Raw genomic sequence first — 12,416 nt, 5'->3', positions numbered from 1 at the left:
ACAGTTGCTCTGATTTTGACCTAAACCTTCTCCTGCCCCCTCACCCTTTCATCTTCCATTGAGGCGAGACTAGGGAGTGCCTGCCGCAGTGTAGTCCTCAGAAGACACTATAGATAAACTATTAGCACTGGATGAAGAAGGGCTTCGTGCCTTTCCAAAGAGGTCAGTCCGCTTCAAGACCATTCGAATTGGATGCCCAAGAGTTTCCTTCTCTCCCTGAGTGCTCAGTACCCCTCTAGCCTTGTAGTTTAGCCTGCCTGAGACTTAGTCTTACATGTGTAAAAGAAAAAGGGAATGGTTTATTAGATGCTTCCAGCTTCCAGAAAAGTCGACAAAAGTTGTCAGTTAGGTCCTGTCTGGCGTTTTAGAGTACTAGCGGTGCCGATTAATTTGTTTTAAAGGACTAAGTGCTGAGTTTCTATATCTAAATATAGAAAGTGAAAAATAAGCGAGTCTGAACTTGTCTTGGAGGAAGTATTGATGTGTTGCTAGAAAGGAAACTTTGGAGGAACTGAGTCCTGGCATGAAGGAGCAGAGGCGAGCCCTGACGCTGGCCGGCAGCACTGCTGCTGAGAAGGGCCTGCCCGGGGTCCAGGAATCAAAACCTGTTTGAACTTTTCGGAAAATCAGGGTATCAAGACAGGAGATGATTTTCCCTCTTGGTTTCGAAGCTCCTGAGGGGCCTCTCTCGATTTTCCTAGTGTCGGTCCTGCCGCAGGCACCTCTCAGGAGCAGGGCCAGCTACCACAGCTCTGACGGGCAGTCAGAGGGCTGAAATACCAGTTCCTAGTCCAGGGGGAAGATCTCACCACTCGCACTGGAGGGCTGTCTAGTCTTCCTATGTCACCAAAATATTTTTTGGTGTTTGGTTTGTTTTGTTTTGAGATAGTGTCTCACTCTGTCACCCAAGCTGAAGTGCCAGTGGTATGGTCGTGGCTAACAGCAGCCTTGACCTCTCCCAGCCTCAAACGATCCACCCACCTCAGCCTCCTCAGTAGCTGAGACTACAAGCGTGCCACCATGCCTGGCTAATTTTTTATTTCTTGTAGAGATGGAGTCTCGCTATTTTGCCCAGGCTGGTCTTGAACTCCTGGGCTCAGCAGTCCTCCTGCCTTGGCCTCGCAAAGTGCTGGGATTACAGGTGTGAGCCACCATGCCTGGCCTGCCGTAGTATTTTTAAGGAAGACCAAGACTGAAAACTTTGTAAAGGAGCCAAGTGCGGTGGCCCACACCCAGAATCCCAGCACTTGGGAAAGCCAGCGTGGACAGATCACTTGAGGTCAAGAGTTTGAGACCAGCCCGGCCAACATAGTGAAACCCCATCTCTACTAAAAATACAAAATTTGGCCGGGCGCTGTGGCGAGCGCCTGTAATCCCAGCTACTTTAGTGCCCGAGGCACAAGAATTGCTTGAACCCAGGAGGGGGAGGTTGCTGAGGTCGTGCCATGACACTCTGGCCTGGTAATTTTTTGTTTTTAGTTGGGAGTCATGCAGAGTATGCATGACTCCCATCTAAAAACAAAAACAGAACTTTGTAAAGGAACTTATCTGCCTTTGGATGCTCAGTAAATATCTGCTGGAAGAATAAGGTCTCTCTTTATTTTTGTCAGCTGTTTTTAAAATGCTTTGTGAAAGTCATACCTGGCCATGGTTGAAAGATTAAATAATACATAAGGCTTGTTTACATATAAAAAGCAGCAGTTTTTGGGCCGGGCGCGGTGGCTCAAGCCTGTAATCCCAGCACTTTGGGAGGCCGAGGCGGGTGGATCACGAGGTCGAGAGATCGAGACCATCCTGGTCAACATGGTGAAACCCCGTCTCTACGAAAAATACAAAAAATTAGCTGGGCATGGTGGCGCGTGCCTATAATCCCAGCTACTCAGGAGGCTGAGGCAGGAGAATTGCCTGAACCCAGGAGGCGGAGGTTGCGGTGAGCCGAGATCGCGCCATTGCACTCCAGCCTGGGTAAGAAGAGCGAAACTCCGTCTCAAAGAAAAAAAAAAAAAAAAAAAAAAAAAAAAGCAGCAGTTTTTGGAAGTGCTTTGTTCGTAAAGTATCTGGTATCTGTTTTGCCTGGTGTGTGACCCCAATTTTATGGACTCTAGAATTCAGGCATTCTGACCGAGGCTTCTCTGGAGGCCTTAGAGCTCTGGCACATCTTCTAGAATGGCACTTTTCCAAGTGTCGTTCCCTGGCCAGCAGCAGCAGCATCACCTGGGATTGCTTAGAAAATGCAGATTCTGAGGCCAGGCGCCGTGGCCCACACCCGGAATCCCAGCATTTTGTGAGGCAAAGGCAAGAGGATTGCGGGAGCCCAGGAGTTCCAGCCTGGGCAACAAAGTGAGACCCCATCTCCACAAAAAAAAACATTTAAAAATTAGCCAGATGTGGTGGCGCATTCCTGTAGTCCCAGCTACTCGGGATGCTGAAGTGAGAGGATTGCTTGAGCCCGGGAGGTTGAGGCCACAGTGAGTGAGCCGAGATGGTGCCACTGCACTTCAGCCTCAGCCACAGAGCAAGACCTTGTGTACAAAACAAAAACAAAGAAAAGCATTCTTGGACTCCCCTCCAAACTAACTGAATGTAAAACTCTGTGCCTGGACCCCCCTACCACCTGCACCGTAACAGGTCCTCCCGGTGACTCTGATGCATGCACACTGCTAGGAACTAGTGATTTTGAGCCTAATAGATGAACTACGCTGGCATTAAAATCCCACAGGATTCAAAGCCCATCTGTGTGACTCACTCACTCTCTGACCTTGTACGTTCCTTTACCTCCTGGCCTCAGCATTCCTATGTGTAGAATGGGATAGTAATCAGCAGTCTGGAGGGGTTATTATGAGAACTGCTATAAAAAGGCATGTAAGCACTTAGCATAGTGTGCCTCGTGCAGAGTAAGCATTTGATAAATGGCTTAGCATTCTTGTTATTAGCTAGCTTTTTAAACAGTACCCCAATCAGATGATTGTCTGGTAAGAGGAGATTCGAAAACTCTGGTCTGTTTCAATGAATGACAGCTATGACTATTAATGGTTGGATATATAGAGAATATTTGCTATACTATAATTGCCATTCTTGGTTGTAGCTCTGTCCCCTAGAGCCATTGGAACAAGACTTTTCCACATGGCCGAGTTCAGATATTTAAAGATAGTGATCTTGGCTGTTCTGAGCTTTTTCTTGTTCTATTTCCAAAGATTAACTTAAACATAGAAGATATTTTGCTTGCGAAAATGCTGACCAAAAAATTAATTAAAAAGATAAAAAATCGAAGATATTTGCAGCCAGTAGGGAGGCCTTTTAAGAAAGAAGGAGAAAATGAGAAAAGGCCTACAGCCAAGGCTCTGCTTTGGTGACGTGGGTCTTTGGAGATGTCTGGTAAGTTAGGATGCCTGTGAGTTTAAGGTTGAGGCTTTCTCAGATGGACCTGGGAGCCTGCGATAGACTTGGTTGGTGGAGGTCACCGCTGGTAAGAATTCTGCCTTCTGCTGCTGGCAGATGTGGGCCAGAGTCGCCCCTAGAGCATTTGCATGTGGGAACACTGGGGTGTTCCAGATACAGACGCCTTACTACGTAGCATCTTTGCCCGGGGTCTGCTCCAGGACCCCAGCCTTTTTTCCTGCTGCGGTCTCAGGCCTTTGGCAAACTGCCCATGCTCTCACCAGCATCCTGTTTCTTACCTGGGTTGCCAGCTCCATGCAGCCTTGGTGGTGTCTGCAGCCTGCTCTCAGGGTTTTTTTTTTTTTTTATCTTTTTTAAATTGATGTCTAATTAGTAGCTATGACAAATTGCACTAGCCAAGCAAATGCTACCTCCCCTAAATTACGCCATGGTATTGTGTACGACAGCAGCAGGGTTGCTATTTTAAAATGGGATTGCGTAAAATAAACATGTGCCCACATGACAGGAAGTACTAAGGTGATGATGAATTGATGCTCTGGCTCAGCCTCGTGGTTTCCAGTGCTTCCATTTTTGTGACGATCCATCTAGTGAGGTTTCAGCAGGTCCGTATCGCTGATAATTGCCAGATCACTAATTTGGAGTTTGTCTCCTGGCCTCTGATGCCAGGGCTGGTGGCCATTGGGAGGCAGTGCAGAGCAGTCCTCAGTCCCACCGAGGGTCAGGGTTGTCAGAAGGTGATACGCCGCCCTCGGCTGGCTGGGTCTTCTGCAGCTCAGAGACTGCCTCTCTACAATGGGACTCGGGAACGGCGACGTTGCTGCATTATTCCAGACTCTTGAGACTTGTGCTATTTGTCCTATCATTTGCTTTGTATTATAGAGGGCTGATAACTAAGGGAAAGGGAAAAATCACTTAGATTTAGTTTAGTTTTGTTTTTCAAATTAGGAGATAAAGACTTGAGCCTGCTGACACATATGTAAGGCTTGCCCACATTGTCCTGAGAGTAGCTGAGAAAAGAGTCCATGGAAGAATTACTGACTAGGGCTGGTGAGCAGGGTCTCGACAGCACAGCAGGCAGGACTGTGCCGTCTCAAAAGCTGCCCAGGTGCTTAGGCCAGATGGCTTCACCCAAGTATAGTATTGCTTCCGAGAGCGAGGGGCACTGTGGTCTGGACCCCAGCCTGTTGGATTAATAGGACACAGCAGAAGCCTGAGCCAGGTGTCTTCTGGAACGGTAAGGAGGCAGGACGGTGGCAGAGGCCCTGGACTCAGACCACTCTGCCTTGAGCAGCTGTGATCTGGGGCAAGGACTTCTTTCCAAACCTTAGTTTTCTCATCTGTATTCTCCACCCATCCAACCAGCTCCTCCCATGAGGTGTGGGAAATTAAATGGCATCATCGTTCATTTAATAAACAAGTGGGCCGGGCACGGTGGCTCACGCCTGTCATCCCAGCACTTTGGGAAGCCAAAGTGAGTGGATCATGAGGTCAGGAGTTCGAGACCAGCCTGGCCAATATGGTAAAACCCTGTCTCTACTAAAAATACAAAAAATTAGCTGGGGTGTGGTGGCGTGCATCTGTAGTCCCAGCTGCTCAGTTGGCTGAGGCAGGAAAATTGCTTGAACCCGGTAGGCAGAGGTTGCAGTGAGCCAAGATCACACCACTGTACTCCAGCCTGGGTAACAGAACAACACTCTATCTCAAAAAAAAAAAAAAAAAAAAAAAAAAAAAAAAATTAGCCGGATGTGGTAGCGCGTGCCTATAATCCAGCTACTTGGGGGGCTGAAGCAGAAGAATTGATTGAACCTGGGAGGCAGAGGTTGCGGTGAGCCAAGATTACACCATTGCACTCCAGCCTGGGCAACAGAGCAAGACTCCAACTCAAAAAAATAAAATAAACAAGCGAACGGTGGATGGCTACAGAGCACCTAGCTCAGTGCACAGTGCGTGAGCACTCTGGTTGGGAAAGTGCCGGCACTCCTCCCAGGCGAGTACAGCAGTGGCAGCTCCTTCATAAGGAGGTGTTGCGTGGTAGGACGTCCCTGGCGTTGGTCCATTCACCTCCTTTTCTCTGGGGAGAAGGGCCTTGGTGCCGTTAACAGCCTTTAAGCCAGGGAATTGATGCCTCTTGCTCCAGTGTTATGGAAGTCTGAAGAAGTCTGGGACCCCAGAAAATAAGCAGGCCAGTTGCTTTTATCTTGCCTGATGGCTGCCTCTCCAGAGGCAGCAGTGACAGTGATAACCAACACGTGGCTTTCGGGAGCCTGACTGACTCCAGGGCCCGGTGCTCTCCACTGTCCACACTGTTTCTGGTGTTCAGTGGTGGCTTCCTCTCTGTGCCTTCAGCAAGACAGAGTCTCAAAGCCAGTCTTCAGATGGGACCCAGGGTTGCTTTAGCCATGAGGTCCCATGTCTGTTTTCACAGTGACTTCACCATCCTTTAGACGAAGTCCTTTAGATCCGGATGGCACACAGTGGACCTCCTCTGCCAGGACAGGGCGAGTGGAATGAGTGCACAGCTTGGAGTCCACTCTCAGCTGAACAGCGTTCCTCAGCCCAGAGGAGGATGGGGACGGAGTGGGAGTCCATCCTTCACTTGATATTTTATTCTAACTTAATCGATTTTCACTACTTTTTTTCTTATATCACACTGTATACCAAATAAGTTCCAGAATGAACACAGAATGAAATGATTTTTTTAACTGCTAAAAAGAATAAGAAGGAAAAACCGAATAGCTGATATACGAATAGGAAAAACCTTTTCTAAGCATAAAAACAAAGGAAAGCATAAAGAAAATGACTGGTCTTGAAAGCCTAAAATTTTTGAATTATGGACTTTAACAGATTCAGTAAACAAAATTAAGCCGGGCGCGGTGGCTCAAGCCTGTAATCCCAGCACTTTGGGAGGCTGAGGCGGGTGGATTACAAGGTCAAGAGATCGAGACCATCCTGGTCAACATTGTGAAACCCCATCTCTACGAAAAATACAAAAAAATTAGCTGGGCATGGTGGCGCGTGCCTGTAATCCCAGCTACTCAGGAGGCTGAGACAGGAGAATTGCCTGAACCCAGGAGGCGGAGGTTGCGGTGAGCCGAGATCGCGCCATTGCACTCCAGCCTGGGTAACAAGAGTGAAACTCCGTCTCAAAAAAACAAACAAAAAAAAAAAAAACAAAATTAGAAGACAGATAAGAAAAAGGAAAAATGTAAACATATGTAATGTTGAGATAATTACTTAATATTGATAGACTTTCACAGGTATAAAATAAGAACCACTGTAATAGGAAAATTAGCAAGAACATGAATAGGATATTCACAAAGTAAGGAACACCTATTTCCAATAATCTGTTAAGCTTTTACTGGTTGTCAAAAAAAAAAAAAAAAACATAGTTGTGAGTCTTTTTTTTTTTTTTTTTTTGGAGACAGAGTTTCGCTCTTGCTGCCCAGGCTGGAGTGCAATGGAGCAATCTTGGCTCACTGCAAGCTCTGCCTGCTGGGTTCAAGCCAGTCTCCTGCCTCAGCCTCCTGAGTAGCTGGGATTACAGGCATGTACCACCACGCTCAGCTACTTTTGTATTTTTAGTAAAGACAGGGTTTCTCCATATTAATCAGGCCGGTCTTGAACTCCCGACCTCAGGTGATCCACCTACCTTGGCCTCCGAAAGGCGTCAGCCACTGCTCCTGGCTATGAGTTAATTTTCTAATAATAAAAACTTAGAAAACCCTGTATCTTTTTTTTTTTTGAGACAGAGTCTCACCTGTCGCCCAGGCTAGAGTGCAATGAGGCAATCTCAGCTTATTGCAACCTCTGCCTCCCAGGTTCAAGCAACTCTCCTGCCTTAGCCTCTCAAGTAGCTGGGTCTACAGGCATGCACCACCACACCCAGCTAATTTTGTATTTTTAGTAGAGACATTGTGTTTTTAGTAGAGACTGGGTTTCACTATGTTGGCAAGGCTGGTCTTGAACTCCTGACCTCAAGTTATCCTCCTGCCTCAGCTTCCCAAAGTGCCGGGATTACAGGCATGAGCCACCACACCCAGCCAACCCTGTATGATTAACAGCACAACTAATACTTACAGTGATCATATACTTTGATGTCTTTAAAAATCACATAAAAGAGTAAGAACTTGAAGTGATTATAGTAAGTTCACAATGTCTTTTGTAAGTGAAAGTGATGGGTTAAAATATATGCCACCTCTATTTTTTAAATGAAAATGAAAAACTCGAGTAGACATCAAAATATGAACACAAGTTATCTTTAGCTGCTGTACTTTATTTATTTATTTTTTTTTTTGAGACGGAGTTTCGCTCTTGTTGCCCAGGCTGGAGTGCAATGGCGCGATCTCGGCTCACCGCAACCTCCGCCTCCTGGGTTCAGGCAATTCTCCTGCCTCAGCCTCCTGAGTAGCTGGGATTACGGGCACGCAACACCATGCCCAGCTAACTTTTTGTATTTTTAGTAAAGACGGGGTTTCACCATGTTGACCGGGATGGTCTCGATCTCTTGACCTCGTGATCCACCTGCCTCGGCCTCCCAAAGTGCTGGGATTACAGGCTTGAGCCACCGCGCCCGGCCGGCTGCTATACTTTAAACAAAAAACAAGTACTTTAAAATGTTCAAGTGACAAAGAAAATGGAGGGCAAATGGGTCGAAGTATCTAGAAAAATCAAACGAGAGTGTGCTGACGCCCAGCCCTGTCTCTCGGCAGGCGCCTCAGGCACTTTCCCTGGCTTTCTCCTTCTGTCTTCGAGCCCAGTCCTCCGCGTTCTCTGCTCTCCGGTTCTGCTCCTAAACCCTGCCTGTTTCTCCGCAGGACTGAGCACAGAAGGCATCTACAGGGTCAGCGGGAACAAGTCGGAGATGGAGAGCCTGCAGAGACAGTTCGATCAAGGTAAGGCGCAGCCTGGGCAGGCGTCGGAGGCCAGAGCCAATCAGGGCAGACTCAGCTGTCTTGGTGGACTGTCTATGGGACCTCAGGGCACTCCTGCCAGCACAGACCGAAAGCCACAAGCTGCTGAGACTGAGAAAGAGACCATGTGTGGGCCCAGTTGGGAGGCGAGGGGACCAGGTCCTGTCAGCGGACTGAAGCAGCATCCCTGCCAAGGCTGGGCCACGAGGGCCACTCCCCACACCACTGTTCACAGATGCTCCTCCAGGTTGCCAGGCACACGCCTCCCTCACCACACTGAAGAGTTTTGCCTGTCTGGCCATGCAGGGCTAGTTGCGGGCACATACTATACAAGTCGGGTTGAGAGGTGATCCTGTTTTGCCAGGGCCTCAGCTGTACCCTCCTCACAAAGTCCCTGCGCCAGAGAAAGCGAGGGACTATTGTGTGAGGAACCGAGCCCTTGGGATGCAGACCCAAGTTACAGAGCTCTTGGCGGGGACTCCCTTCTCCTAAGCTGGGTCAGCGTCCAGAGGCCCAAAGTCAGGCAGCCAGACTCTGCCTCTTGGGATTGATCACACTGTGGGATAAGAAGCCACGTCCCCCAGTGCTAGAAGGAAAACACACCAGAGCAGGGCACGTTCCCATTATGGGTCAGCGGCCAGGGCGGGAGGCATCACCCGGAGCAGGCACCGTACCCACTCCCCAGGTGCGCGGCCCTGGCGCCTTGCAGCACTGCAGTCGGGTTTAGCTGGCCGGCAGCAGGCAGAGGGGACCACACGAAAGTCTGTGGGATAGGAGACGTGGCCAAAGTGAGGGTAGAGCCCTCCGTGTGGGGGTGCATTGGTGTACATGGAAGGTCCTGTGACAGCTCACCTCCCCGACAACGGAACCTGCTGCTGTCCATCTGTAGCGATTTCTTCGTCATCAGCAATGCACTGAAGTATGTATGCAGCAGGAGGAAAGCGAGAGATGGCTCAGTGGTGCCGGTGGCTGGGAAGGGCCAGAGAGAGAAAAAAATGAGTCTATTTGCCCTCCCACCAGAGGGGACAAGGATGGAGGTGGCAGTCATGGTGGTTACTAACATCTTTGTGACCCACCTGAAAGTCAGCCACCCTTTAGAAAAGCTGCCTCCTCCTCCTGTGACAGGAGAGGAGTAAGGAAGAGGCAACAGCACATGGAAGCCAGATGAGGGCAAGCACTCAGCACCGACAACCAGCGCGTGGGGGCAGCGCCGCGGCCTCCAGGGATGGGGAGGGGCGGTTCAGCAGCTTCGGAAAGAGACTGGAGCCAGCCTCTGTCTGAACCTCGGAACCCGCGTTAGCACTCCCACGGTGCCACTTGTCCAATCCCCGCCAGGCCTGAGGCTGTCCCTGGGTTCCTGAGGTTTCTCTGGCCTCTCCCAGGCCCCAGTTTGTCCTGTTGCTTCTGCCTGGCTTAGAGTGGTGTGGCCTCATGCTCCTGACTTCCTTTCAGACCACAACCTGGACTTGGCAGAGAAAGACTTTACGGTGAATACCGTGGCCGGCGCCATGAAGAGCTTTTTCTCAGAACTGCCTGACCCCCTGGTCCCATACAACATGCAGATCGATTTGGTGGAGGCACACAGTGAGTACCGGCGGCCCAGCATGGGGCAGATTGAGGAAGAACGGGCCCTGCGCTCGGCATGGATGCTGGCTCTTAGAGCTGAGGTGTGAAGGACAGAAGGCAAAGGAATTAACCAGTGGCACCAATGGGACTTGCAAATCGGGCTCCTGCCTTTAGACTGTAGGTGCTTATCTGGGGGTTACATCAAGAGAGTTGCAGGTTCCCGCATACGCATTTGTTAAGAGCATGGTTTCGGAGTCAGACGTGGCTCCTTTGCTTGTGGCCGACTGAACCTTCCCTGCCCCTTAGTGTCCTGCCCTCGTTGCCATCCCGACTCCTGCGGATGAAATTCGATGAAGAAAGGCTGAGGAAAGGTTCTCAGCGAGGCTGTGAACAGCCTGTGTAATAGTGGGTCTCATTTTCCTTTTTCCGAATCTTACCTGTCTTCTCCCACCTCTCATGTAATGAGCCTAATGTGGGTCTAGGTCATACAGCCTCTTAGGAAGCCAGCTCTGGAGGGTAAGAGACAGGTCCAGTGGCCCTGGCCGGGAGACCGCTGGATGCTATAGCAAATGAGCACCTCTGGTGTTAATGGTATCCACCTTCCCTCATCAGCTGTTGCTGCCCCAGCCTGCCTCTCTCTGGAGGTATCTATCCATCCAGTGGGTGAGCCTTGTCACTCCCAGGCTTTCCCGGGACTTTATGTAGTGCCACAGAGGAGGCCTGACCTCTCAGAGCGTCCCACCATGTGACCCTGACTATCTTATAAGTGGTCAGCAGCCCTCCTGCTCTGTGCCTCTGGCAGGCCAAACCCCAGCGGCAGCCCTTGCTGTGCAGCTGCAGAAGGGAGTGTCTGCCAGTTGCCCAGAGACCACAGCCACCCCGTGATCCAGCGGCCAGGCTGTGGGGAGGAGGAAAGGAGAGGTGTCCCTCAGGAGCAGGACCTTAGTGTCATCTTGTCACTGCTCAGCTCCAAAGAGGGAGCTTTTTTTTTTTTTTTTTTTTTTTTTTTGAGACGGAGTTTTGCTCTTGTTACCCAGGCTGGAGTGCAATGGCGCGATCTCGGCTCACCACAACCTCCGCCTCCTGGGTTCAGGCAATTCTCCTGCCTCAGCCTCCCGAGTAGCTGGGACTACAGGGATGCGCCACCACGCCCAGCTAATTTTTTGTATTTTTAGTAGAGACGGGGTTTCACCATGTTGACCAGGATGGTCTAGATCTCTCGACCTCGTGATCCGCCCGCCTCGGCCTCCCAAAGTGCTGGGATTACAAGCTTGAGCCACCGCGCCCGGCCAAAGAGGGAGCTTTAAGCAAGCACAGTTTACTCACAAGGCTGACGGTGTAGGCAGAAATTTGAGGGAGGTGACAGATCAGCATGGCCCTGAGTCCTGGGTCACTGACTCTTGTGGCATCTGAGGGAAACACGTGTGGAGGAAGCCCACCCCTGAACGGCCAGAGCCTCGATACTGACAGGCTGTGGGGCCTCCAAATGACCCTTCTGGGATCTACACTTCCTGTGATGTCCGTTTCACAACCTGGATGCCACCTTCACCTTACTCTGTCCACTCTCTCAGCTGTCTGGAGTTGTTCACAGCTCCTGACCTTATTTAAGCCCACAGAGATGGGGCAGGAGACTGTGGTATTCCTGGGACAGTCATAGAATAGCCTGGCCCTCCTTCCCATCTGCCTTCTGAAGACGGGAGTCAGGGTTTCTCCAGGGGAGTTAGCGGGTCGGGTGGGGACAGTTGCAGGCTTCTCCTCTGATCCTGCCATCTGAAGATAGAGGCTTTCCCAGCAGTCACTTCTCCAGCAGGCCCCAGGCAGGCACAGATGTGAAGTTGCATGGGAAATCTCTATTCTGGAGCCAGCTTTCTTTCCACCGAAGCTCATCTCACAGTGGGAGTCAGGAAAAGAGGAAGGCGTGGACTGGTACCCAGTTTGCGGAAAGCCGGGAATTCCTGTCTGCATTTGTCTTGACTTGGCGCCATCTAGAGGTGCGTGAAATCCTGGCACCCAGCAGAACCCCATTGTTTCTGCAGGAACTGCTGACATAGCATCTTTTTGTGTAGGGTTCAGGGGCAGGCAAAAGTGGGAGGTGCTGTTGATAGGGGATCAGCCGCCCTTCCCACAGCAGCTTCCACGGCTCAAGAGGTAGCTTCTTGCCGCTGTCACTGCGCAGCCTGGGAAAGGATGGAGGTTCCCACTTCCTCTTCCCATTGTGTGCTTCCTGTGCCCCACGCTACACTCTAAGGGGGCTCTGCTGTCTTGAACCTGACCTAAGTGGATGGGAGAGGAGAAGCTCGTGCTGACACGGCACCTCTCACGGCCAGAGCAGTTGACCGAAAAGCAGGGCTGCGTTCAGCTGAGCCACAGATACCAGGCGGTGCAGCAAAAGTTAGCGGTGTTAAGGGATATAATGGAAAAAAGATGATCATGCCCCAGAGTGGCTCTTCCCAGACTGGCTGGGGTTTCCATGGCTACGTCAACTTGACCAGAGAGCTATTGTGTCCATATGTGTTCAGGCCTTGGAACCAGTTTCAAATC

The 12,416-nt window shown here is 50.3% G+C and overlaps 1 protein-coding gene across 2 annotated transcripts in view; it reads left to right on the top strand.

Moving 5' to 3' along the window:
• ARHGAP35 (Rho GTPase activating protein 35) overlaps positions 1 to 12,416 on the top strand; it is a 144,164-nt gene that overhangs the window by 119,278 nt on the left and 12,470 nt on the right. For both annotated transcript variants that reach the window (XM_039465872.2, XM_039465871.2), the window contains 2 exons: positions 8,214 to 8,291; positions 9,762 to 9,893. In XM_039465872.2, coding sequence (XP_039321806.1) covers positions 8,214 to 8,291; positions 9,762 to 9,893 — 210 coding nt within the window. The remainder of the gene's footprint in view (positions 1 to 8,213; positions 8,292 to 9,761; positions 9,894 to 12,416) is intronic.

Source organism: Saimiri boliviensis, chromosome 14 (assembly GCF_048565385.1).
Source record: "Saimiri boliviensis isolate mSaiBol1 chromosome 14, mSaiBol1.pri, whole genome shotgun sequence".
Taxonomy (NCBI): domain Eukaryota; kingdom Metazoa; phylum Chordata; class Mammalia; order Primates; family Cebidae; genus Saimiri; species Saimiri boliviensis.
The sequence above is the reverse complement of the archived record's forward strand: the minus strand, read 5'-3'. Positions and strand labels throughout refer to the sequence as shown.